Genomic DNA, 27,384 nt, shown 5'->3' with positions numbered 1-27,384 from the left:
GAGAAAGAAAAAAACAATTCTGTCTTTTACCAATTCTGCTTCAAGGGCTTTTATTTTGCTTTCATATGCAGCTTTTTGAGAAGAAAGCTCTTGCTGAGCCATTTCTTTTGCAATTTGGATTCCTTGCATCATTTCTTCTTTTGCTTTCAACTGGGCCTCTTTTATTTCTGCTTCAAGTCTAAGAAGTAGAAAAAACATTTACAGGATACACTGTTATGAATTCTCTCCATACCATAATACTTAATCATATTAAAATGTTTTCCATTAAACAAAACTTTAAACCTCAAAACTTGTCAATAGTTTTCTTTCTTAAGTTTTATTAGCTTTAGAATATAAAAGAATGAAAATCTGTTAATTTCTAACTTGTTACTATTACAGATATTTAAGTAAACATATTTTTCTAATGCTTAAGAAAAATAAGTTAAATAAAAATGTTACTGTGGGTCCTCCCCTGGTGGCGCAGCGGTTGAGCACTGGGCTGCGAAGTTGCCAGCAGCCTCTGCAGTGCCGGTTCGATCCCCAGCCGCCGGCAAGGGTCCCACATGGCGCGACAAACCTCTCCTGCCACACCCACTGCTCCCCTCAGCAGTGTATTTTGTCAGTCTGCCTGTTCTGTTCCCCACTCTGGCTCTGGTGAATTCTCTCACCCTCCCGCTCTTCTGACTCTACCCAGTGCTTGCATAAATAAATAAATAAATGTTAAAAAAAATTAAAAAAAAATGTTTTTGTGACTACTGCAGTAAATACTACACAAAATAAGTTATAATTATTTTATATGTGGATGCCTTTCAATTCATGTTCAGGTCATAGATTATGAAAATACTGTAGTGGCTCAAAAAGCACATGATATGAAAGTTGATAAAGCAGAGACTGTACCATGTATTTTCAACCATCTACAAATAATTTGATGTTTTGTGAAGTCAAAACATTTCAATATGCAATAATTATAGGAAGCTAAAAATTTCTTTTTTCTCAAGAAAATCAATGCTTTAGCAATTGCACTGTACAGAAATTTCCATTCCCAGTTTTACTAAAAATAGAATTGAAATGACAAAAGAGGGCTGGTGGGTACCAGGGCTGGGGACAGACAAGACCAGGAAGTTACAAATTAGTGGGTATAGTTTCAGTTTGGGACAAAAAACTCTGGAGGTGGGTGGTGGTGAAGGTTGCCCAGCAATGTGTATGTAATTACTGCCCCTGAACTACATGCTTAAAAATGGTAAATTTTATATATGTACACACACACACACACACACACACACAGAGTTCTACTTCAAGGGCTTTTTTATATATTAAAAAAATAAATAAGTTAAACAAGCTTCAAGGGCTTTATTGATATATATAGATATATATAACCATTTATATATACAAATAAAACCACAATTTAAAAAAAGCAAGACATTTTAAGATAACAAGGCAGGGTTAGTTCAGCCCACGTGCATCATTTCTAATTCCCCTCCCTTTATTCTCTTTGATCATCAGGCCTTGCTGATTCTTTTTCCTTATGTCTTTCCTACTCAACTAACTACACTACACTTTTTACTGAAAAAGTCTCTTAACTGAGTTTGCAGCCTCTCACTTGCTCTGCCACTAACCTGTTTTCCACACTTGGGTCATGTATTATCTAAAATGTAATTCTGCTCATGTCTGATTCATGTCTGCTTAAAATTCTTAAATGATTCTATATCCTTTAAGATAAAGTCCAAACTTATTAGCATTTTATATCTACCATTTAGTTTACAAGGACGCTGTTTATAGCCTACAATATTGCATGAGCTAAAACTGGGTCAAAAGAGGAAAAGAAAAACAAGGATACATTCTCCTGGTTAACTTCTAATATTGTCTCTTGGGACTCTGTTCCAGGGGATATTGTCTCACTCTTTAGAAACCTTCACTGATTCCTGGTTGGGGCCAGGAGCTCCCCCACCCCTATTAAATTTCACAGAATGCAGGGCTCTGCCATGCACTCTGTCACTACTGTCGATCTGTCAGTCCTTTGAGATGAAAAATTCCTCCTGTTATTCTTTGTATTTCTAGTACCTACTACAGAGACAGATACATAATATCTGCTCAATAAATATTTACTGAATGAATGATACCAAGAATAAAGGTTACATCACTAGAAACCAGCATCCTAAGAGTTAACTACTAAAAACTAGCACATGACGAACTTTCTCTGTAGATTTTTCCCAAATATTTTCACTTTTCCATATCAGCAATAATACTTACTGCGATCTCTGTGCCATGAGCAATTCATTTTTTGCAAAGTCAAAGTCTTTTGGACCCTCACTCGTAAGAGTGTCTCTACCAAATGTTGGTTTGCCTTTCTGGACTTCTACTGGATGATTGAATCTAAAATAATTATCTCCACCAAGAATCACCCGATCACCCTAAAGCACACAAAAAGTTTACTACTTGAGTTGAGTCTAAACCAAAAGATTACACAGGGGTAATTATAATAGCCAACAATTCAACATAGTCTAGTATTACTAATGATAAACATAAAAATCACAGCAACTGACATTCGTTAAATATTTTCTATACATTATACTGTGTAAACTGGTTTTACATATACATTATCTCATTTACACTTCACAATCCAATAAAATCCATATTACCACACTAATTTTAGGAATGAGAAACTAAGAGCACAGAGCTTAATAATAAGCATTCATTGAGCTTACTGCTTGCAGACATTTTGTTATGAATTATATACAAATCATTACATTTAATCCTCCCCTGACCCCTGGAAGGCTGGGTACATATGAAGTGATCATATATTTTGGTTTGCCAGCAACAAATTGGCTTGTGCCTATTCTTCTAATGTGATTATTAAATATGTTCTCAAAAGTGTCCTGACTTGGGTGACATTCAATCACCCTAGTTAAATAAATTTTCAAAGGTCACAGAACAAATGGCTAATTCAAGGCTTTACCCTGCCTGGTCTGATTCCAAAAACCCAGACATGTAACACTGATGTCAGTGGCCAGCATTTCAGGTACTGATTCATAGTGATACGACTTTTGACTTCACATAAGGAAAGGCAATTAATGACTTAGAGAATTTATAAACTGGAAAGTCCTTATCTAGTTCACTAATATTCTTACAGATGAGGAAACATATTCCAATACATTAAACTACTTACAAAAGTCAAAAACTTTCTTACTTTTTTAGCACCAGCCAACTTACATGGTGTAATACTGTGGGTTCCAAAATATGTTTTCCATTTACGTAAGTCTTTGCTTCCCCAACTGGGATGATACTCACTATCCCATCAAAATTTCTGATGGTACTGTTAAGATAAGAAGCACATTGTCACAATTCCAGGACAGACTTAAAAACTAAGGAAAAGGCAATACAGGATAATCCTACTTGGGTTATTCCTTAGGTATTAAGATTCATATCAGTTTATGACAATGACTTAAAATTATTTTGTTCTCCTCCAACTAGATTTTGAATTAACCTGGATTAACTGGATAGAACAAAAGGAGAAAAAACTGCAACAAAAGTTAAGTCCTTACCAAACAGCTCTAGCTTTTGATCAGGCTCCAAGATTTATAGTTAAATAATAATAGTTCAATTATTGCATCAAGAGAAAAATATCTCAGGAAAATATCTCACCACCTGGGCAATTCGCCCCTCCCACTAGTCTCTTGTCTTAACTACGCAAAGGTTAAAATAATGTCTACTTGTTCTGATCTCTTCCCTCTCCTATTTCTATCTACTCTGCTGTCAAAATTCCTTGGCCTAATGTTCTGGACACCCCACAATCTAGCTTCAACCACAAACCTCCTTTACTCACCACTACTTTCCCACAAGAACCCCTCCTCACACTCACTCAGCCTTGTTATCAGTACACAGAATTTGCCTCAGATCAGCTTCCTTCCTTTGAGTCATCCCTTCATCAAAGGGTGTCCTCTCCCTGTCTTCATCATCTTTAAGGTGCAACTTCAAGGCTAGAGTCCTCTAAAAAGCTTTTCTTCAGTGCTTAAGCTAAAAGTGAGCTTTTCTTTCACTTTTAAATACAAAGTAAGACTCATGCAATATTAATATGCATTGAGGAGTACTGATGTTCTTTTATTCATTAAGCCCCCATGCTCCAGATAAGTCTCAGCAGTAAAGATAGGTAGGAAGCAAGCTCTCATGATGCTCACAGCCTACCTGACTTTTAACTATTTGGGGATATCTCTGCCTCTTTCACCCTAATGTAAGCAATACTGTAATCATTAGTTGTGGAAAACAATTAACAGAAGAACAAAAGGACCTGAAGGGCAGTGGATATGCATTCCTGATAGAAAGACATTCTACAGCTCAAGTAATTAAGGCCAAGGGGAGTTACTGGGAAGAAACAAACTCCCATATTTTGGGAAATTTTTTGTATGAACAAAAGAAGTAATATATTATTCAATGTGGTTCTGGTAGAACTGGTTATACATATGGGAAACAAGTAAAGTAAGCCTCCCTTCACACCAAACAAAACTATTCTAGACTAGCTAAGAACTTAAATGTGAGGCAAAAATTTAAAACATCTAAAAAAAATTTAGAACATCTCTATGCCCTCAATGTAGAAAGGATTTCTTCAAGAAGACACAAAAATTGACAATCCTAAAGGAAAAGATTGATGCAAGTGCCACCATGAAATTAAGCTGTTACTCCATCAAGAGTCACTATAAAACAGAGAAAAATGAGCCACACACTGAAAAACAGATATTTATAACACAAAACTCAAAGATTTGGCAACCAGAATATATAAAAAACTACAAATCGCCAAGAAAAAAAGTCTTACTAAAAAAAAAAAAAGATCAACGAAAGACATGAGCATTCCAGTTATAAAAGAGCAAGCAAAATGGCCAAAGAATACATGAAAAGATAATCAGTGATATGAAATGCATCCACAAGGAGATACCATTTCACCTCTCATTACTGGTATAAATGAAAGTCTAAGAGTCCCAAGTGTTAGCAAGTACATGAAGTAATAGGTACCCTCATGCCAACAGAATTGGAAATTGATAAACATTTTGGAAAACAATTTGAAATCACATAGGAAAGTTGAATAACCACATATTCTACAATCTAGTATTTCTACTCTTAGACATATGAGTGCTTTCGAAGCTTTAAAAATTATTTTTTTTAAAGATTTATTTATTTATGCATACAAGAACTGGGGTACAGGCCAGAGGTGTGGGGAATGAGAGGATTCACCACAGACAAAGTGGGGAACAGAACAGGCAGATTAACCGAAACACACTGCTGAGGGGAACAGCAGGCGAGCGAGGAGAAGTCTGCTGCACCATATGGGTAGCTCCCTGGCTGGGGATCGAACTCATGCTGCAGAGGCTGCAGACAGCTTCACAGGTTGCATCTTAACCCCTTGCGCCACCAGGGAGGCCCCTAAGCTTTAAAAATTATTATATCATAATTAGAAAGTCATACTATTTATACAGCTAGGCATGCTCATGACGGCTGTGCTCACCTCTGCTTATCATCTGGGAAACCTGCTCCAGATAATCCTCACATTTGCACTGAGAGATAATGTACAAGAATACTCATAGTGATAAAGGAACTCTCGTACCCTGCTGGTGGGAATGTAAACTGGGCCAGCAACTATGGAGAGCTGTGTGGGGGTTCCTCAGAACACTAAAGATAGATCTACCATACGATCCAGCAATTCCACTCCTGGGAATCTACCCAAAGGACACAAAAACATTAATTTAAAACACTGGACTACTCCTGTGTTTATTGCAGCACTATTTACAATAGCCAAGATATAGAAACAACCCAAAACAGATGAATGGATCAAAAAGCTGTGGTATATTTATACAATGGAATATTATTCAGTGATCAAAAAAGACAAAGTCATGCCACTTGTGACAACATGGATGGAGCTGGAAGGAATTATGCTAGCCAAAATTAGTCAGAAGGAAAAAGATAAATACCAATAGTCTCACTTACATATGGAATATAGAGAAACCAAACAAAAGGTCAAGAAAAGTCAAAACTAGCAGCTGACCTCAGAACTGAAGCATACAGCAGAGGAGGGGCTGGGAGGGGGCACTACCACAGGGTAGGGATGAACATAAGGGTAGATGATGATGGTGCATGGGTGATGCAGTGGTGGGGGAACTACGGGAACTACAATGATGTGAGGGGAAAAAAATAAAATTAAAAAAAAAAAGAATACCCATAGCAATACACCAATTGTGATGCAAAAAATTCAAAACAACCCCAGTGTCTATCAATAAAATAGATTCTAAAAAATAGAAAACAAAGTCACACAATAGAACACAGCATGCAAACAGAGCATTAACATGGATAAATCTTAAAACATGAGGCAAAATAATTTACACGTGCTAAACCATGCCACTCCTGTACTATATATGTACTATATGCTATACATATAACTATTCAGTTCAAAGAATAAAATTCACATAAGAAAAAATTTTAAATTTGTCAATTCAACCACATAGAAAAGCATTACTATTTAGTGCTTCATATTGACAATAACTGACCTATCATCCTTACAATGCACTCAAAACATTTTCCTGGCTAAAAGACACATTTGAAGATTTATACCAAATAACCAGGGTAAATGAATGCCTCATGTGAAGGTAATCACATGTTACCAAAATCCGAAGCCAACTGAAAAAGAACAAGTGGCTTTTTTTAAGATGAACATACCAATGATCATCAGCAATCAGCACCCCAGACAACTGAATATCATGACTTGAGTTTGGCTTATACTTTCCAACTGTAGTTGCTCCTTCTTTTATCATATATAAAAGCATCTCCGACAGCTGAGGATCTTCATTGAGATTGACAAAGTTTGGCAAATGGTTGTCCATTTGAAATGTAATCCCTGCTTTCTGGTAGAAGTCGGAAAAAAACATTAACCTCAGCTGAAAACACGAAGTTGTTAAAAATCACTGAAAATGAATGGTCTGTTAAACATTAAAATCACTTTATTTGAAGTCTCAACAAATGAAAGGTTCTTAGAATCTCTCCATTATTTTCCAATAACTGTTACTATGCTTCTTTTTATAATTTTAGAGTTATGTTGACTGATTTTTGTCCTCAGTCTAATCATGCATCAATCCATCATTAAATTCTGCCTATTCTTACTGTTTTGTTGTTCAATTCTTTTTGTTGCACCTTCATTGCCATCACCTTAGGTCAGCCCTTATCAACTCGTACCTGAACTACTGCAGCACCCCTGACTGCCTGTCAACAATGTCTCTTATGCTCAAGTTCATCATCTTGCCTCTTAGACCAGATTCATTCCCTGAAAGGTTATATTCTTAAAATGTCAATCTTGGAATGCTGGGTAGTGTTCCAATACTATCAATGACTTCCCACCTCTTACAGCTCAAAACTCAAATTCCTTGGCCTAGAAATCAAGCCCTTAACAAATTAGCCAATATATCCTTCCGTTTTTATCTCCTTATGACCTTATATAAACTGCTCACTTAAAGAGACTCGCAGGCCTTCTTCTGAGCTCACCTTTTACTCCCCAACTTTGGTCCCTTACAATTTTGCCTTTCTAGAACACAGTCATCCTTTTCTCTATCAAAATATTACCTAACCTTCAAAATTCAACTTAAATCTCACTTTTTCCATCAAGTTGGACTGACCACTCCCAAAGAATTTTCTTCCATTCCTCTAAATTCTTATAAGACCTGCCTACCAATCATTTGAAATACTTCCTTTAATGCCAATACCTTTGCCCTTGACACATCGTCTCTAATCTCCTTTGGAACCCCACTCCATTAAGGAGTTTTGATTTCTATAAAACTGTTTCAGTCTCTTCATCCTATAGAGAAAGCAACAAACAAAAATCTTTCCTCTCAATCTCACAGACCCCATCTCTGACTCCTACAATTTTCTTCTGAGTAAAGATTTTCAGAGTCTAACCGTGTGGTTCTACTCCCTTATCTCTTCATCACTCCTCAACCCACTGTGATCTGGCTTCTTTCACCACCACAGTAACTCATTATTTCACAATGCAAAGCACACAGTTCAAAACCTGGCATCATTCTTGAGTTTTCCATTTCTCTCAACACACACATCCAAAAGACAAATGCCTCTGGATCCCATCAACCTCACTTCCTATCTCGCTCTCTTGAATCCAGCTCCTCCCCTCATCATTCCCACTGCCACTGCCTCACCCCAAGCTCTCATCTCTGCTCCAAACCACAGCGGCAGCCTCCTAAATGAGTAACATCCCTTGCCGTCATCAGTATTTCCTCCCTCAAAACCACTTTTCACATAAAACCAGAGGACTCTGGTAAACAAACACAAGTTTGCTCATGTCATTCCCCTCCCTTTAAAACACTGGTGGTTTCCAATCACCTACAGTCAAGTACCTCACTAGGCCAAGATCTCTTATTTTGCATCTCTCTCCAGTCTAAAGTCTGTCACCAGCATTAATTTATAAACTCTTAATTCTCTGGACATCCAAGTTGTGTTATGTCTCCATGAGTGTGAAAATAGTATTTCTTTGCTTAAAAATTTTGACTTTGTTAGCTAAGCAAGTTCCTCTTTATTGTACAAAACCTTATTTAGCTGTTCTTTTCTCTTTTAAGTCCTCCTTACTAACTACCCTCATTAAAGTTAATTATTCTCTCCTATTTCTCCACCTTTTATGTACTTCTCATTCCATTAGGTTGAACCATAAAAAGTCAATCCTTTTTTATTTTTTATTTTTTGCCCAAAAAAGGTAGTTTCATAAGGTTCTGCCTCAGTTATCTATTTATATTCTGTAAGTTTTCCTTTGGATCACAAGCTCTCTGAGGGCCATATTATTCAATATGGCTTTCCCAGAGCCTAGCATGACATAACAGTTAACAAATATTTATTGAACCAAAATGAACAGAAATAGACTATTTGTTTATATTTCAACCTTCTAACTAGCTTATGGGCTCTAAGCAATTGCAATACTGCTCTTAAGGTTTCTCTATCATATTGCTTTGTATAGTCAGGATACATATTATTTGAGAAATTGAATTCATACATTTGAGGCATAGTTCTGTAACTTTCAGATCAATTTAGAAAGTTGAAATACCTGTAACTCTTTTGTTTCTTGAAGCTTTCTCTTTTCAGCTTGTTCAAGTTTATCTTTCCACATTCTTTGCAGAAACAAACAAAATAATAGAGTTAAAAATACCTGGACAGGTAAGACTGAGTATCAAGGGACTTTAATAAAGATTAGGAAACCACTTAGGAGTATTTAAAATATGACAGTCCTGGGGTGGTCTGTTCTATTTAAATGGAAGGTGGGAAGAAAAACACTCTAAGTCCCCTTAAGCCCCTCCCGTCTGATCCCTCCCCACACCAGTCTTAAGATTGCAGGCAGTTGCTCTGCTCCCAGCTCTGGCTCTGGTGAATTCTCTCACCCTCCCGCGCTTCTGACTGTACCCAGTGATTGTATAAATAAATAAATAAATCTTTAAAAAAAAAAAAAGATTGCAGGCAGTATCGAAGGTAGGGACCATATTCCACCTTTGCATTTCTGCCATGTCTCTCTCTTGTTGATGCAATTTCATTCTTAAGGATGTTATTTCTTGCCGACAGAGCCTATATCGTTCAGGGTCAATATTCCGATTGCTTCTTTGAGCAGCTTTTAGCTTTTCAATTTCTGCTTTCAATTCTAAATGTTTGTAAAAAGATTCATGATTATTAACATTTGACATGTAATAATTCCCACAGTAGGAACAATCTGCTCTTTTATTTGAAGTTTTAAATATTACTGAATGAAATAGAATATTTGCAGAACTCAATTTCACTTCACTTACATTACCTATAAATCTCTACCTAGCCTTCATCTGAAAAAGTGTCCACATATAAATGAATTCTCCCCCAAGCTGGTTGGTCACATAATGTACTGTCTTTTTGAAAAGGAAAAGGAGCATATTAGTGACAATGGACAAAATAGTAATAGAGAAAGCCTGTAATTTTTCTAGGCAAGTCTTACAAAGACATATTGATAAAGAGCAAAGACTTTTCAAGGTGGAATTCAAAATACCTATTTTAATGAAAATGGTTCCATTATAAAACAAAGGGGATCCAAAAGTGGGAAGGAGGATTATGATATAGCAAATTCACTCTTCTCTGGCTTGCACCTACAAAGTATCTAGTTACCTTCTGCCACTAAACAGGGCTAGTTACCTTCTGCCACTAAACAGGGCCAGGACAAAGGGGTCTGAAAAGATGGTAGTTCCAGATAAACAAAGAAAATTGTACGAATCAAGATTCCTCCCATGAATTCAAGTCTATCATAAGTGGGCAATTACCAAGAGATGAAGAGAAAGTGGTATTTAGCATATATGAAGTTAGACCTACCTACATTAGAAAAACAAAAATCCAACGGCCTTTGGATCAGAGAACTGGGCAAGAGTTGCTAAGTTGCTAAGCAGTTTGAACAGAATGACAATATCAGAAATGTCATAATAGCAAAAATAAGTTAACTTTATTGTTATTTTGCTGCATACACCTATGGCTCAGCTATAAAATGATTTACCTCTGCTTGCTAACTCCCTTTTACCCACACTTCATTCTCGGGCTCTTCTTCTGGTTGTTTTACCCTGTCACTCCTTGATCTCTTTCCCATTGTCTTTCTACTTGTCTTCCTCCTTCACTGAAGAATGATAACTAAAAGCTCTTACAAGGAAGTATGGAAAAAAGATCTTTGATTTTCTTAAATTGCACATTTTCTTGACTGAAATTAATATCTGAGCCTAAACAGTAGTGAAATAATTTTTAGATTTTTAGAAAAATATTCACCTCTAATTAACTTCGCATTCATATCTTCGTTTACTTTGGCGATGTTGACTATCATACGGGCTTGGTTAGCATATCTAAGTGTGCTTAGCGTTTCTTCAATGTTGCTGGCAGCAGGACTGATGGTGGCAATCATTGCAGTTTTTGAATTTCCACCCAGACTTTCTTTTAATAGCCTTCAAGGAAAAAAGTCATAATTAGATTTTGCTTCTACAACAAGTTAATAATGGTAATTTTCTTGAAAGTACAAATCAAACTAATGGGATATATATATTATACTCTTGACTCAATACCACTTAAATCTTTTTTGGTTACTTATAGGTCTTTTTAAAAAGAACTCATGAACACTTTCTCTTATACATTTTATATTGTTTCATGATGCAATAAAAATATAACTAACCATCAAATATTTAGTAAGATACCTCTCTCTCCTTATTGAATCATGAGCTATACATGTCTTGGTCATCTTTGAATTTCCAGTGCTACCACAACCTTTTGGAGCAAGTGCTCAATCACCAATGTTGAAAATGATGAAAGGGCATATAAACACAGATCTTACTTTTTAACTATCTGAAAAAGCCTTATTTTAGAGGGATAAAGCCTTATTTAGAGGGTGCAGCATAAACCGAATCTTAATTCATTTCACTATTCTTAGTCTATTAATGTTTACTTATCAGAATTAGATATTAAATGTGGTGCTGCCCGCCAGATCTATTAAGTTTATGCGGCTTGTTATCCTGTGATCATGTTCTTCCCCTTCCACAAATTCTGTCTGTAGCAAAATTTGAAGTAATTTGAGTGAAACATATTTGAAATGAAATGCATATTCATTCATAAAAATACTAATTAAACAATGTACACGTCATTGTGTGCTAAGCAAATAAAACTATTCAATGTCACTTCACACACATATATCTGATGATATAGGCTCAGACAATAGACACTAATAGTATTAAGTATAATAGCAGTTGCTTATGGTCATATAGCACATGCTATGTACTGAGTTTTACATTAATCATTTAATCCTCACTTTAACCCTAAAATATAGGTATTGATATTATCACCATAATACAGATGAGAAAACAGGCAAGAGCACTAAGTGATTTGAGCAAAGTCACAAAGTTTGTAAGATGCAGAACCCAGATACAAATCCAGGCAGTTCGGCTCTAAAAAATTCATGCTGTTACCTATTTCTTTTCTATCCCAAAGTTATATGAAGTTGGCTGATTATTATTTTCCCCACAGCACCACTGTATTTTATACAATTCTTAATACTAAAAAAAGATACTTGCCACGTCAGCACAGATTCACGGTAAGGAATAAAAACTCTCTTTCGGTTTGCTTGTTCGGAGAGTGCAGATATAACTTTTCCCAAAGTTAGCAAGGACTTGTTAATACTCACACCTTCCTGTATATAAAATTTAAAAAGCAAAAAGTTTTCTTTAATTTAAATAACTGCTCAGCCATAAATTTATTTCACAAAACATGTTTCTCCCCTTATACAATTCCTATATCATATAAAACTACCAACTTTCTTATGCCTCAGAATTGACTACTTTTCTTTATAAAGCCAACATAACTGAAAAGTATACATTTTTAAATCACAGCAATGCACGCTATAAACTGCAGGTAAAGATGGATGGGTTATCTTGGTTAAGTATAATTCATTTGTAATCTTCTAAAACAATGCCCTAGGGAGTAAGTTTCATCAACATGAGGAAAACATCTTATTTACCTTTAGTCGTTCTCCAGTTGTGTGAGCTGTGGAGCAGCGCTCGCTGCCCGCCAGATCTATTAAGTTTATGCGGCTTGTTATCCTGTGATCATGTTCTTCCCCTTCCACAAATTCTGTCTGTAGCAAAATGATATTAAAATAATAATAAAAAACAATTATTAACAACAATAAATAATGCCATCAATATAAGTTTTCAAAAGGGAAAGTTAAAGATTTTAAACCATTCATTTATTTTGAAACTATCTCTTGTTAAATCTGTGATAGTTTATAAGGCATGAATATTCAAGAATATACTAAGCAGTGCTTGTATAATGCTGACATAAGAGAAATGACTTTAAAGGGATAAAAACCCATAATTACTCAATTACATTAAGGAAACAACTGCAAATAGAGACAAACATTAATGGACAAAAGCACTGTTTATCCAGCATGAAAGTAGCACAGTTATTTAAAAACAACAGTAGAGAAAAAGTTGAGAATTCTAACAGTTAATGGAATACTACACAGCTATTAAAATGATATTTTGTGAAGAATTTTACAGCATTAAATTGTTGCAGAATTTGTATATTTTCTTAAGTGTGATTGTAAAACAACTGAAGGATTTTATACAAAAATGTTTACAGGGATTTTATGTGAATTATGGAACCTATAGCTCAATCTTTTAAAATCTCTTCATTTCTGATGTGTTCCCAAATACTACACAATTACCATGTTAGTAATAACAATATATACAAAGTCACATATACCAAGTTATTCAAAGTTATTGTGTATAGTTTCTAAAATCCAGTTACGTTTATATATTTATATGACTGCACTTCTAGCACTGTTTAAAGAATAAGAAAAACATAAAACTTGAGAATAGTTACTATCTTGCCTAATAAAATAATCAACAAAAAAAATACCTTGGTCTGGGTCATCACCAGGGTGAAAACTGAGTGGGATCGGGAGCTTTTATCATTCATTCCAGTGGCAGCCGTAGCTCTTTGTTTATTTCCCAATTCTAGCCAACTCTAAGAAAGAGAGGTAGGTCAGATCTGCAGACTGCAATTTATTGGAACAACAAATTAAAGAGCAACAAAGTTCAGTAAGCCCATTCAGTAACATACATACACTTATTAGTTTATAAAATGAAATTATAATCATTGTTTTAGAATTTGTATTCCCATTGTCTTTTTTTTTGTTACAGAAATCTAAATCAGGAAATAACTAAAATGCTATTGCTATAACTCTAAGAGGAAATAATTGTCAGTATTTATCTTTAATTCAGTAGATTATTTTTTGATTAAAGTTTAACAAAATCAGTTCATGATAAATTAAGATTAACCTTTTATTTATGCAAACAGCAATGAAAAATATTTTTGTGAATTTTTATGATTATGATCATGCTATCTAGTAGAAAGACAAAATACAGTCTTACCTGAATATCAGAGTAAGAAGTGACAACATTCCTGTTTTTAAAAAGTAAAAAGATAAAATCAATTTTACTGATGATTATACTCTTGTTCTTATAAAGTAACTTTTCAAATAAATCATTACTCCCCAGAGATCACAATCGAATTTTACTAATTCTCACAAAATCTTTCATTTTTTCCAATTCTTAAAGGTTGGAAATAATGTTTATTTTAACACAAAGTATTTTTTTTAATACAATGAAACGCTTTAGAATCTTAGCATTCTAATACTTAAGTCTAAATCATGAACCAAAAGATCTACTTTAACACATATATAGATGCATGGGGGTGTGTGTGTGTGTGTGTGTGTGTGTGTGTGTGTGTGTGTGTGTGTGTGTGTGTGTGTGTGTGTGTTGGGATGGGTATGTTGGTGTGTGTGGGTCTCAACACAATCCCAGATCTATTAAATGGAGTTAAAATTATATCTAATCACTTTTCCTTTCCCGTAAGAAAAGCATTTGGAGTGCTGTAACACCAAGTGAATGACTCTTAGCATTTTTCAAACTCAACACTGAATTGATCTTAGTACCTTCAGCTTAAAGTAAGAGGTATAAAAAGCAGCTTAAGAGTAGAGGCTTAACATAATGGGGAAAGAAGGGAATAAAAAGAGGGAAAATATTTATTTGATAATTATTATACTACTCTATGATAATTTATAGGTGCTGTGAAAGATATCAACAAATATAAAAACAAGGAACTAACATTCCATTTGGAAAGAGAAGAAAATTTTAACTGGATAATAGTAAGGATAAAAGGCTAAATAGTTATCCAGAGTTTCAAAGTTGGGGAGACAAATGAGAACAATAGTCACTCTATTCTTTTGCTTTCTTCTTGCTCTTGCTGAGCCAAACACTTACATTGACAGAGCTTCAACGTATGGGCCAGAAATAGGGTGCTCCCTTACTCTCAGCTAGTAGAGGCAAACACAAGCATCATTAGGAATATGACAAATATTTCATATAAAATATAATTTCACATGACCATTTCATCTGTAATTTGAATTCAAAATAAAAACTTTTTACCCAAAAGTGGATACAAAGGTTCTCACAAAAACTAATCTATAAGGCATCCAGATAAATGCTTCAATATAACAAACTGTTTGTATTTGTACAATATGCAACAGCATATCAAATATCTTACTAGTTTTCATTCTCACTTTAAATAATGCAGTAGGTATGATCTGCATGCCCCTTTTTTTTTTTTAAAGATTTATTTATTTATTTATACAAGCACTGGGTACAGTCAGAAGCGCAGGAGGGCGAGAGAATTCACCAGAGCCAGAGCAGGGAGCAGAGCAGGCAAAAGGACCGAAGTACACTGCTGAGGGGAGCAGCGGGCGGCAGGAGAGGTCTGCACGCCATGCAGCACCCTCCTCCAGTGGCCAGGAAGCAGCTGGGGATCGAACCGGCGCTGCAGAGGCTGCTGGCAGCTTCGCAACCCAGAGCTCAACCGCTGTGCCACCAGGGAGGCCCATGATCTGCATGCTTTTAAGGTCTCACTAAAACATATTCAACAAGATTCAGACATTAAAATTTTCTTCAGTTTTATAATTTATACATTCTAAATTTTGTGATTAGAAATTTTCAAAGAAGAATTTTTAACATTAGTCATAGAAGAAAAAGCAAAGTTTTCAGTTCTTGATGTTGTCAATAGTACATTGCATGACCTGGGCAGTCAGGTGATCTTTTTAGACTTTAGTTTCTTGTACTCCAAGTTCCTTTCCATGAAAAAATTTAAATTCTAAAAGCAGGTTTTTTTAAAAAGCTTACATATTTGTGAAACTTTTTATTTTACAAAAAATATCTACAAGATGTCAATTTGCTAAATAATCCAGAAAAATGCATATTCTATAACAATACAATTTTTAAAACTTTTACTGTTTGTTTTATAATTAGGAAATTAGGTGTTTAAGTGGTTTCAAAATATTGAAACCAATATTTTATCTTAACTTTAACATGATACCTGATCCAAACAAAAAAAAAAGGTTACATTTATTGACTAATTTAATTTCCATTAATGATAATGTTTGGCTTATTTACTAAATAACAATATAATTAGAATGTAGATCCCAAGCATTTGCTATCATATACCATTTTAGTAAAAATTTAAGCAATATACATTATCTTGAGAATAAAATCATATGCATTTATAAAAACAGATATTAAAAAATAATAAATTCTTTTAATCTTACTGGTTGCTTTCTCTGTCCATTTTCACCTTTACAAACCAGAAGATCATGAATTTTTTCATTATATACTTCAAAAAAGCTCATTTCAAGGTGATAGCTGACCTAGTGGAAAGAGAAACACAACAGGCACTTTATTTTAAGGTTCTTGTATTTTTTGCATACCATATATATTATAAGGACCTAGTACCCATAATATATAAAGAACTCTTACAACTCAACAACAAACACCACAACTGAAAAACAAGCCAAGGACTTGAAGAGATATTCTCCAAAGAAAACATACAAATTGTCAACCAGCCCATGAAAAAGTGCTCAACATCATTAGTGAATAAGGAAATACAAACCACAATGAAAAACACTTCACATCCACTAGGACGGCTTCAATAAAAAAAATGGAAAACAGAAAATGTTGATGAGGATGTAAATGTGGATGAAAATCCACATTGCTGGTGGGGATGTAAAATGTGGCAGCCATTATGGAAAACACTTAGTGGTTCCTCAAAAGGTTAAACACATAATCACCATGTGACCCAGCAAAATTTCTGTTCTATCTACCTAAAAGAATTGAGAATAGGTATTCAGGGAATTATTTGCACACTAATGTTCAGAGTAGTACCAGTCACAATAGACAAAAGATGGAAACAACCCAATGCCCATCAATTGATGACTGGATAAATAAGACTGGTATATCTATATAACAGAATATTATTCAGTCATTAAAAGGAATGAAGTATTGATATATTCTACAACACTGATCAACCTCCAACAGATTATACTAAGTGAAAGAAGTTTTTGTTTTTTTTAAAGATCCATTCATTTATGCATACCAGAGCTGGGGTACAGTCCAGAGATGCAGAGGGTGAGAGGATTCACCAGAGACAGTGGGGAACAGAACAGGCAGATTGACCAAAATACACTGCTGAGGGGAGCAGCGGGTGAGACAGGAGAGGTTTGCTGCGCCATGAGGGTTGCTCCCTGGCCACCCGGGGATCAAACTGGTGCTGCAGAGGCTGCAGATTGCTTCATAGTATGGTGCTTAACTCCTTGCACCACCAGAGAGGCCCCGAAAGAAGTTTTTTATCACATCATATCACATATTGCATGATATTCCAATTATACAAAATATCCAAAATAGGCAAATCCAGAAATTTGGGGAAGGGAAATAGGTTATAACTGCTTAGTGGGTAAGGATTTCCTGTAGGAGGTGGTAAGAAATTTTTGGAACCAGATAGGAGTAGTAATTACACATTATGAATGTAATAAATGTCAACTGAATTTTATACCTATAAATGGATAATTTTACGATATTTATTTTTTTATAAATTAAAATTTATTAAAAAATTTCATTGGGGGCCTCCCCGGTGGCGCAGCGGTTGAGCGCTGGGTTGTGAAGCTGCCGGCGGCCTCTGCAGCGCCTGTTCGATCCCCGGCTGCTCCCCGGCCACCGGAGGAGGGTCCCACATGGCGCCCGGACCTCTCCTGCCGCCCGCTGCTCCCCTCAGCAGTGTACTTCGGTCCCTCTGCCTGCTCTGCTCCACACTCTGGCTATGGTGAATTCTCTCTCCCTCCTGCGCTTCTGACTGTACCCGGTGCTTGTATAAATAAATAAATAAATCTGAAAAAAAAAGAAAAGAAAAGAAAAGCCAACTATTGCACTTGGCTGCTCTTTAAAAAAAAAAAAAAATTCATTGGAACGATAACAAAGTTATTGCATTTCTTATTAATTTTTAGGTAAGGTTCAATTCAATCTAATAAGTACCTACCTACTATATAAGGCTTTGGGCTATAGTTAGAAGGATATAAAGATAAGGTTCTTGCCCATGAGGACCCATCTCAGAGGAATGCAAAATACCTCTCAAGAGATAAGACAGATCAATAGAAAATTAAGAATTAAAAAAAGAGATCATAAGTATAAATGAGTAATGACAAAGGGGATATAATGGGGGGAGGCAGAAAAAACTGGGGATGGAGAAAAAGGACATGAGGCCTGAGAGATGGAGTGGACTATAGATACAGACATTTGATATGGTAAACTGGGATCGTAAATCAGTAATTCTTTCTGATTGAGGCAGAAAGCAATTAGATTAAGTAGGGCTAAGCTTCTACTTCATTTTGACTCAGAAAGACAGGGCATAAATGCCAAAGGAGGGAAACTTGAATTTGTTAGTTTTTATAGCTAGGGGATGGTTTCTTTATTAGAAGAGCAGATTTCTTTTTTTCCCTAAAAAATATTTAATTTTGAGGTAATTTTGGTTTACACAACACTACGTGATTCAAAATCATGGAACCCCACTTCCTTAGATGCATGTGACCACACTACACCCACGCCAAGGCATCCGCAGCCCTCTACCATAGTCCACTGTATTCCTTCCCCTTTTTGCTGCCCACCCCTCCACATCTTGCAGCAGTCAGACTTCCAGGGTTTGTTATTGGTTGGTTTTGCCAACTCTTTATTTTGTTTCTCTGTATTCCACATATAAGTAAAACCATCTGGTATTTGTCTTTCTCCTTTGGATTTTTTTCATGTAGTATTATCCCCTTCATGTTATTGCAAATGGCAAGAGTTCACAAAAGAAGCAAATCTGATCTACCTGCAACTAACAGAACTGGAAGCTTCAGGGAGTTTCAGGGATTTAGGTTCAATTCACCAAATATTTATTTGACTCCACTAGATACAAAGACTCTTCTTTTTGCTATGGGAAGATCTGAGACTAACTGAGATTAACTGAACATGGTTAATACAATTCATAATACAATCCACACGGTGAATAACACAAGAATATGTTTTGCATCAGGAGAGAAGAACAACGCACTTCCAGATAAAGAGATCAGATATAAGGAAACACTGTGAAATTACAAATGCTACTGATGACAGTGTGGAGGCTTAGAATTCAATAAACATCTATCTATTAATTCCTATTAAATAGTATATTGGGTATGGGACCCCAGGGGGGTCTAGGATGAAAATGTAGAGGCAGAGGAGTTGGGGAAAATAGTTATGTGCACATTGTAGAGGATCATACTTATTCTTCTCCTTTGAGGTTCCTGTCATGTGCTGACTATTCCACATTCCATTACCCCCATCAACAAACTATTACCCTTTACTGTTCTAATAATCCCCAAATAGAACCATAATCACTTAGTTGGGTTAGTTATGTGCCAAGCCTTATTCAAAACCTCTAACAAAGATGAAGCCATTTAAACTTCATCACAAAACTATGAGAATGGTTATTATCATCACCATCCCTCTTTCCTATGGTAAGGCAGAAGAAAGTTAAATAAATTGTTCAATTTCACAATCCTAGTAAAGTGATGGGGCTTGGATTCTAACTGTCTCCAAAGCCCATGCTCTTAATTGTTACACTTCTTTCCTCTCAGTGATAGTCCTTCTATGTAAAATCTGAGGCTCCCATTTCTGTGAAGTCATCCCAAAGTCTCTCTCTCTCCTCCACTTTACCTCTCCCTGGCTTGCTTTATCCTTCAAATCACCCTACTCTAAAATCCTAAACAGTCAATGGAGGACTGACAGTCAGTGGAAGCCCACAGGCTTCTCACTCCCTAGTCCCATTAAAGTTAGACTTGGAGCACATTTCTAGGCCACCATGTTTCTACTGCTCCCTTTCCTCCAACTTTGAACTTCAGGTGAAAAGTTGGGAGAAGTGGAAGAAGCTAGAAGACAGGCAGTGTACCTACAGTGGGAGAGAGCTCCACCTGCACTCAGTCTGCTCTACCTCTCATGGTCCTAATGGCTGCATAGAATCCTATGAATGGATCCAGCCAGAGCATAATTTCTCTGTCATCCTGTTTCCAATGGTCACTAAGTCTCAGTTCTACTTACTAAGTCTCTCAAATGTATGCCCCCTTGTTTACCCTTCCTGTCACTACCTTTGTTTAGCTCCTCATCAATCCTTAGACAGCTTACAAATTCTACAGCTGGTTTCTCTGGACTCAGTCTCATTTCCCTTCAACCCATTCTGTACAATGCAGCCAGAGCGATCTTTTTTATTTAAAAAGTAAATATGATCATAATACTTTCCTGCTTAAAATCCTTCTATTGCCTTCTAGATTCCTAAAAGCATGGTTCCTATAGCCCTTCACAAGCCAAGTTCTCTCTGCCTCTCCAGTTCAACTTTTGTTACCCTCTACTCTCAAATTCCAAGCTTAAAACAAAGTCAACAATTTCTAGATTCCCAGGCTCTCTACTTTCTTACTTTCAAACCTTTGCACATGCTGCTCCGTCTACCTGGAATGTCCTTCCTCATCTTCACCAAGCTAATACGTGTCATGGTTCCTTCCAAAATAAGCTGAGTTATTGCCTACTCTAAGAAAAACCTCTCTTTCTCTCCAAGCTTACATATTCTCACAAGCTTCCTTTTCTTATTCTATTACAGCATTTACTTTAGTTAGCATTAATTGAGTGTTCTTGGCTGTCTTCTGGCCCTTTTTTCCCCATACCAGTCTTAACCACAGAGATTGAGTCTCTTAACTCCAACACTCCCAAATCTGGCACAAGATTTTCCCAATTTCCTCTGTGGTAACACTTTAGAGGGAAAGTAAGAAAATTCTAAATTCCCAGATTCTGTGAATGACACACGCATGTAGGCGCACACATGCACAGTCCTGCCCCCGCCACACTCCTGTTGATTCTGATGAACAAGTGAACGTAGGGGAAAAACTGGCCTAACAGTTATTTACCTACATTAAATATTCAGTAAATACTTGCTGAATGTACAAATGAATGGGTGAAAAGGAAAGCCAGAAGAGACTTTTCAGATATAGGACCTGGAAATAGCCTGGCTTGTGAAGTGAAATGTTTCAGACTCCAGCTTCACTCCTCTCTTCCTGCTGCATATTCGTGTGGTTTGCCTGCTGTGCTCATTATCTGTACCTGCCTGACCACAGAGACACGAGTAATGGTATGCAACTTTCACACTGTGAGTTCCTACACACACACAAAAGAAATGAAGCTCCTAAACTAGTAAAACAGAAGAAGGGATCCCTCTCTCCCTGCCCACCAGAGGATTCTGAATTTAGAACCCCCACAGCACCACTCCCAAAGAGTGCTCTATAAATGAACCCATTTTCCCAGCTTCTTAGTGGCCATGACTGATCTGAACACGATCTGACAGTTTTCTAGTCTAATACAAAGACTTGCAGATAGCATGAGAACATACCTCTTGGGCTTGTTTTCTGGCTACTTGAGCAAAAAGATCTTCACAAAATCTTGGAATAATTCCTGGTTCTTCACTAAATCCCATCATCCTGAAAAATACATTAGGTATGAGAAAAAGCAAAACTAATTAGCTTATTTTTTTTTTTAATTCCTTTTTGGGGCAAATGGGTTGAGGAGAGTGTGGAGAGCAAGTTAGTTAAACCCTATCTGATCTGAAGAACCTGGGTTATGGAGTCAAATCTGCCTGAATTCAAATCTTGATTTCACCACATATTAGCTCTGTAATTTTGGACAAAATACTGGTGTAAATTTCCATTTCCTGTTCTGTAAAATGGGAATATGTCAAACTATCTAACTCAAAATATTGTTGTGAGAGTGTTAGGGAGAAGGGATGTCCTGTGCAAACTCTATACAGGCTTTGTGGATGCCACCCCTACTCCATCAAGACACTGGGAACTACAAATCCCATGTTCCCCAAAGGGAGGTTGCAAGGACATAAGGGCAGAGTTAAGCAGCCATTTTCTCTGTTTGGGTATTTAACTGACCATGTGAGTGGGGGCAGCTCTCTTGGCCCATGCTCTTAGATAGGCAGCATTTGGTCTCGGCAGGTCATTTGGGATTCCAGGTCGGCGGAACAGGTAGGATGCATTTAAGAATTTATCTTCCTCTTTTCTCCCTGAATTGTACATTTCCTCATTTCCCCTTCCCTTGTAAATAAACCTTTTGTTAACCTTTTGTGTGTGCCTGCAATTTATGTCCCCTTTAAGCGTGCGGGTGAAGACCCACAGTCAGGCAACCCATTTTATATCGGGGTTGGCCTGTAACAAGAGCACAAGCAGAGCCTTTAGCAAAATGCCTGAACTATAGCAAGAACTCAACAGTTAGCCACTATCCACATTCTGAGTATTTCCTTCTAGGACAGTTGTTATTACCATACCAGTCATTTGATGATTTATTAATTCTCACTACAATGCTTTCAGTTTACACAATATAATTTACAATAAAATGCAGCCGGTAATACCTACATTCTAAATGTCACACAAAAACAGAAGCCCAAAGGTTGTTACCTACCCAGTTTTCACAATAGAATGTAACATGGGTAAGATTTGCACTGAGATCTGTGTGGTATCCAAGTATATTCTTACTATCAAACCAGGCTGCTTCACACAAAAGCAGTTGGATACGAAACATTTCTGGATGATCGTTTTGCAACAAAACTTACGTATAGGATTTTCCAGAGCCAGTCTGACCATAAGCAAAGAGACAGGTGTTGTAGCCTTCAAAGGCTCGCTGTAGGAGGGGTGCTGCTAAGGTCTCGTACACGGTCGTCTGGCTAGCATAGTCAGGATGACACTCATCAAAAGACCAAAATGAAACATCATAAATAAAATGATAAGCTTGTTTCATGTCCGGGTGTTCCACAACTATTTCTCTTCCATTCGTGAAGACCACCTGAGATGCTTTTTCAATGTTCTCTCTTCAAAAAGAAGCACAAAAAAAAAGTCGAGTTACCATCATAATTGTGAGTACTATTTTTACAGAACGCAATAAGGACCACAAAACTAGTCAAATATCATATCGCTCAAGGCAAGATAATTTTTTAGTTCCAATCTGGAAAATGCAGACTGGCAAACATAATTATTGTGGGATTCCAAAGTTCCAAAATGTAAATTTTTCTAAATAGGCTGCTTTTTAAAAGTTGGAATGCCTTCAGTCTTTTTAGAGCAATCCGCTTCAAATCTGCAGTGTACTCCCACCAAGCTCTCTCCAAAGGGAGAGCACCTGCTTGCCTTTGTGCTTACAGGGGGTCACATACCTCTTACTGAAGGGCCTCACACGGACTGCCACTGTCACTTGACTGTTCTCCACTTTTAAGGGGTCTGTTACGGCAGAGTTCTGAACAGCAGCTTCCTCCTCAGGAGGGAGTGTATTTTCTTGTGACTGTCCCCTTTTATTTTCGAGAAGAGAATTTTTTGGTTTTTGTTTCACTTGAAGGCCAGACAGGCTATTTTTCAGTATCGATGGAGCTGGGCTCTTAGACAAAGGCGTGCTGCACTTTGGGGTGGAACTGTGCTCGGTAACGTATTTAGTAGGTGTTCTTTGCTCTAAGCTTCCAGATGTACTTGATTTTTTCCCAGCGTCCTTCCCAGTACTTCTGTGATAGTTCCCCAGTGCTGACACATTGCTATCCAACATGCTCTGAGTGGGTTTTGTGGCCAAGTATCCTGAGTTAATAGCTCCATTCTGATTCTGCGAACCAGTGGGTGCTCTAGGGTTTAAGTACTTAAGCGCAACATTCTCATTTGTCCCACGGAAGGCAGAAAACGTCTTTTTGTGTTTTTCATCAGCCGTCTTTCCAATCTCTTTTGGGTCTTTAGCAAAAGAAACAAAAGAGTTTTTATTTTTATTTACATTTTTTACATCAGTACTAGTTTCCTGGGAAGCATAATTATTCTCCGATTCATCTCCCACGTTCTGCCTTGTCCTCCACTTCCCCACAGAATCCACTTTAGCACGACATTGTAACGTGAGACGAGTTTCTGTTGTCTTTTCTGTGGAGTCCCCCAACTCATTATCAAGCACAGATGACTCCTTGTTCCTGGTAACTCTTCTCCGAAGTGTCAGTCTATCTATAGAGTTAGGGGTACAGGGCAGATCTGTTTTTTTGCTGGCAGAAATAACGTAAGTGCTATTTATGTCTCTGATTTTACTTGCAGATCTCAATAAAGGATCGTCATTTTCACATTCTAACAAATCCGACTTCAAGTGCAGCTTAAGGCTGCTACTGTGGGTGAGGACATTCCGTGATGAACTCTTTTGGGAAGAAGGAATGTCAAGAATATGGCTGTTACTTCTATTATGTGATGTGTAGAGTGACATTGTGTTAGCAGGGTTTTTTTTTTAAAGAATGTTGTTGAATAACCTATGCTCTTCTTTGGACTTGCATTTGATTTCCAGCCATTTCTTATGCATCAGCTTCGAAAAATACCTGCTAAACTACAAAAAAAAAAAAAAAAAAAAATTAGATGGTACAAACTACCAACTGGCTTAAAATTCTGAGAAACTTCCATTGTGAAAGTAACATCCCAGAGAGCAACATTAAAATAAATCACAATGTCCAGCTCAGATATTGTTTTCATGCACATTCAGACAAGTCTCTGCCCTCAGAGCTTATAATCAGTTAACAATATTTACTGAATTCCCATTGCATGCCAGGCAATGACTGGTACCTATCATTTCTTTAGTCTAAAGATTCCTATCATTTCTTTAGTTTAGACAGAATACACAGATAACGCTTACGTCAAATGTGCCAAGATGTAACAAGGGCATGTCAGCAAAGCTGGTTTTTCAAAATAAATAAAGATTTATTTATTTTTGCATACAAAAGCTGGGGTGCAGGCCAGAGGTGGGGGGGGGGTGAAAGAATTCACCAGAGACAGAGTGGGGAGCAGGACAGGCAGATCTACTGAAATACACTGCTGAGGGGAGCGGCGGGCGAGACAGGAGAGGTCTTTTGCCCCAGGTGGGTCAGCAACCTGGGCAGGGTTCAAACTCATGCTGCAGTGGCTGCAGATAGCTTCATAGTGCTGTGACTTAACCCCTTGTGCCCAAGCAGGTTTTTTTTCAGTACCCCCAGTTTGGCCAGTAGGGAAAGGAATCAAAGGAATCAAAGGAACCCTAGCACCTGAGTCAAAAACTGAAGGAAAACACTTTTATAATGTCTGTTAAGTTTGTTAAAATACAGAATTGACTCACGGATTAGTTTGAGAGGTGTCACAAGGCAGATTATTTTCAAATAAGTACCACAGAGAGCACTTACCAGAGACAGGAAGTATAAGTACAGTAGGGTAAATGCAAGTTATCAGGTTTTTTCCGCCCTCCTGCCATTAACATCAATGATCAACACCTATGGTCTTACATACCAGCCTGCTGGAGGCTCCTAAAGTGTGGCGTGGGTGTGTGTAAGTGGGCACACCTGAGTTGAGAGATGGCGCCTATGAGTGCGAGCAGAGAACAGGACGCCACAGCAGAGATTGTGGTGCAGAGGACCAAGAGGTGGGGTCCAGTAGAGACCAGGAGAGAACACCATAGAGCCCCAAAAAATTGAAGATTGGTGGGGGCGACCTGGCAGGGCTGCCAAGGCTGGCAGCCTCCTTCCCCCCCCTCCTCCCTGCCTGCCCTGTACCTGGTTGCCTCAATACAAATGGTGTAGAAAATTATTGAAAACCTGAAAAAGCCACTGAGGGCTGCAGGACTCCCCCTTTACCAGTCTTGTCCTGGATCCTGCAGGACACGTACTATAAAATAAGCACTACATATAAGTACTGTACATAAGTGCTCTTGTTCAGTACATGTATGCAAGCAGCAGAGAGCCTGCCCCCTGGCAGTTAGAAACAAATTCGACAGTTGTGTGCTCACAAATAGGTCAACAACATACATCCAGCAATAAAACTTGAAAGAAAGAGAATAGCAGTAACAGCTCAGACGCCTGGTTTCAAGCCAACTCTACTGAACTGGTGATACTGATGTAAATTTTTCTCTTTACATTTTTCACATCTTAAAATTTATTGTCGTTAAATGTGCATGCCTGTTTCTGACTTGTAAAGTGACACTTGCTCGAACTGTTCCATAGACTTTGCTACGGAAAACAATTTTTCAAATCTTTTAAAGTTCCAAATGAGTAAGTCATGACCGCCCCAAATAAAATTCGTTAGATGATAAAGCATCTCCCTCAATCCTTTTAATTAAAAGTATAGACTCTTCCTTTTATGGAAATTATTCTACAGCTGAAACTATTTGCTACTTACACAAATCGATGAGATACTTGGTTTGGGAATTTCGTCATCGGATTTTATGAAGGACTGGAACAAAAATAACCACAACCCAACCAAACCGTCCAGCTGATTCTGCTCTCTCCTCCCGGCACTACCAGGACTGTGAAAATTAACGCACCTCTCGACGCCAACACCTGGGCGAGACTTCCACGGGCGAAAGTTGGGAGCCCCAAAACCCGACTTCCGGGACCCACAGAGCGCCTGCCCCGCGCCCCTCCTTCGGGGACACCTTAGCAGCCCACTCAGATTCTGGGGCAAGTGGGGACCGGAGCTAAGACCATCCCCGCATCTCATGTCACCCAAACAGAAAGCGCCCCACGCCCTCCACTGCATGCATACTTCGTCTCCCCCCAGGGCTCCCCTTCTTTGAGCCGGCCAGGGCCCCCAAGTCACTCACCACATCCACCGCCGGTTCCCGCGGTGTCCGCAATTTGAATGGGCGCCCCGCCTGCTGATTGGCTGCTGCCGCCGCGTCGGGCGCCGCGCCCTCCCTTCCGCCCGCCCCCGCCCCGGAAGTACTGGTCGGGATCGCAACGAGCTTACAGGCTAGACCCGCCCCGCCCCATCGCCTAGGCAACGGATCCCGCCCCTCCGCAGGCCCAGCTGAAGTGCGGAGCTTGAGCCTCTTTAAATTCGACCCCGGGAAGGGGCGGGGCTCTGGGTCCAGTATCTAAAAATGGGTTTTAAATAAAAAGTGGGGGCCTCCCTGGTGGCGAAAGGGGTTAAGACTCAACCGATGAGGCTAACCGCAGTCACTACAGCATGAGTTCGATCCCTGGCCAGGGAGATACCCACATGGCGCAGCAGACCTCTCCTGACTCCCCCGCTGCTCCCCTCAGCAGTGTATTTCAGTCAATCTGCCAGTTGTGCTCCCCAATCTCTCACTGATGGATCATCACAATCCCCTCCCACCCCACCCCTGCCCTGTATCTCTGGCCTGTGCCTCAGCTCTTGTATGCATAAATAAATTTTTAAAAAAAGAAAAGAAACTAACATCAAATGAAATACACTATTTATCCTATCTGTGGGAACACAGTTGAGAACAGAAGAACATATAGCAAAGAAAACGACCAACAAATTCAAATACAAAAAAATTTTAAACTTATGTATAATTCAAAATAATAAAAATTAAATGTATGCTAAATAGGAAGATGTAAAGATATCGCTCATCTTTATAAGGAAAATAAGTTTATAAATTGAATAAGAAAATAAACAATATAAAAATGGGC

General features: G+C 37.8%; 1 protein-coding gene across 6 annotated transcripts in view; it reads right to left on the bottom strand.

The window, feature by feature from the left end:
* The window catches only part of KIF14 (kinesin family member 14), a 53,313-nt gene extending 26,723 nt beyond the window's left edge, over positions 1-26,590 (bottom strand). For 2 of the 6 annotated variants that reach the window (XR_008549813.1, XM_037495741.2), the window contains exons 1-17: positions 26,553-26,590; positions 23,137-24,317; positions 22,543-22,797; positions 21,322-21,409; positions 16,151-16,249; positions 14,817-14,869; positions 13,926-13,956; positions 13,411-13,518; positions 12,509-12,625; positions 12,066-12,181; positions 10,777-10,949; positions 9,496-9,643; positions 9,059-9,122; positions 6,679-6,863; positions 3,190-3,292; positions 2,230-2,390; positions 31-178 (exon numbers count right to left, since the gene is read on the bottom strand). Coding sequence is in view for 5 of the 6 variants with exons in the window: in XM_037495741.2 (XP_037351638.1) it covers positions 31-178; positions 2,230-2,390; positions 3,190-3,292; positions 6,679-6,863; positions 9,059-9,122; positions 9,496-9,643; positions 10,777-10,949; positions 12,066-12,181; positions 12,509-12,625; positions 13,411-13,518; positions 13,926-13,956; positions 14,817-14,869; positions 16,151-16,249; positions 21,322-21,409; positions 22,543-22,797; positions 23,137-24,200 (2,913 nt within the window). In the remaining variant the exon portion in view is untranslated. The other 4 variants (XM_037495745.2, XM_037495742.2, XM_037495744.2 and 1 more) reach the window with 4 other exon arrangements.
* Positions 26,591-27,384: the final 794 nt, after the last annotated feature.

The sequence above is a fragment of the Talpa occidentalis genome, unplaced genomic scaffold (genome assembly GCF_014898055.3).
Source record: "Talpa occidentalis isolate TD23 unplaced genomic scaffold, MPIMG_talOcc4v2.1 talOcc4.8, whole genome shotgun sequence".
In the NCBI taxonomy this organism is placed as follows: domain Eukaryota; kingdom Metazoa; phylum Chordata; class Mammalia; order Eulipotyphla; family Talpidae; genus Talpa; species Talpa occidentalis.
Note: the sequence above shows the minus strand (reverse complement) of the source record. Positions and strands in the feature narration are given on the sequence as shown.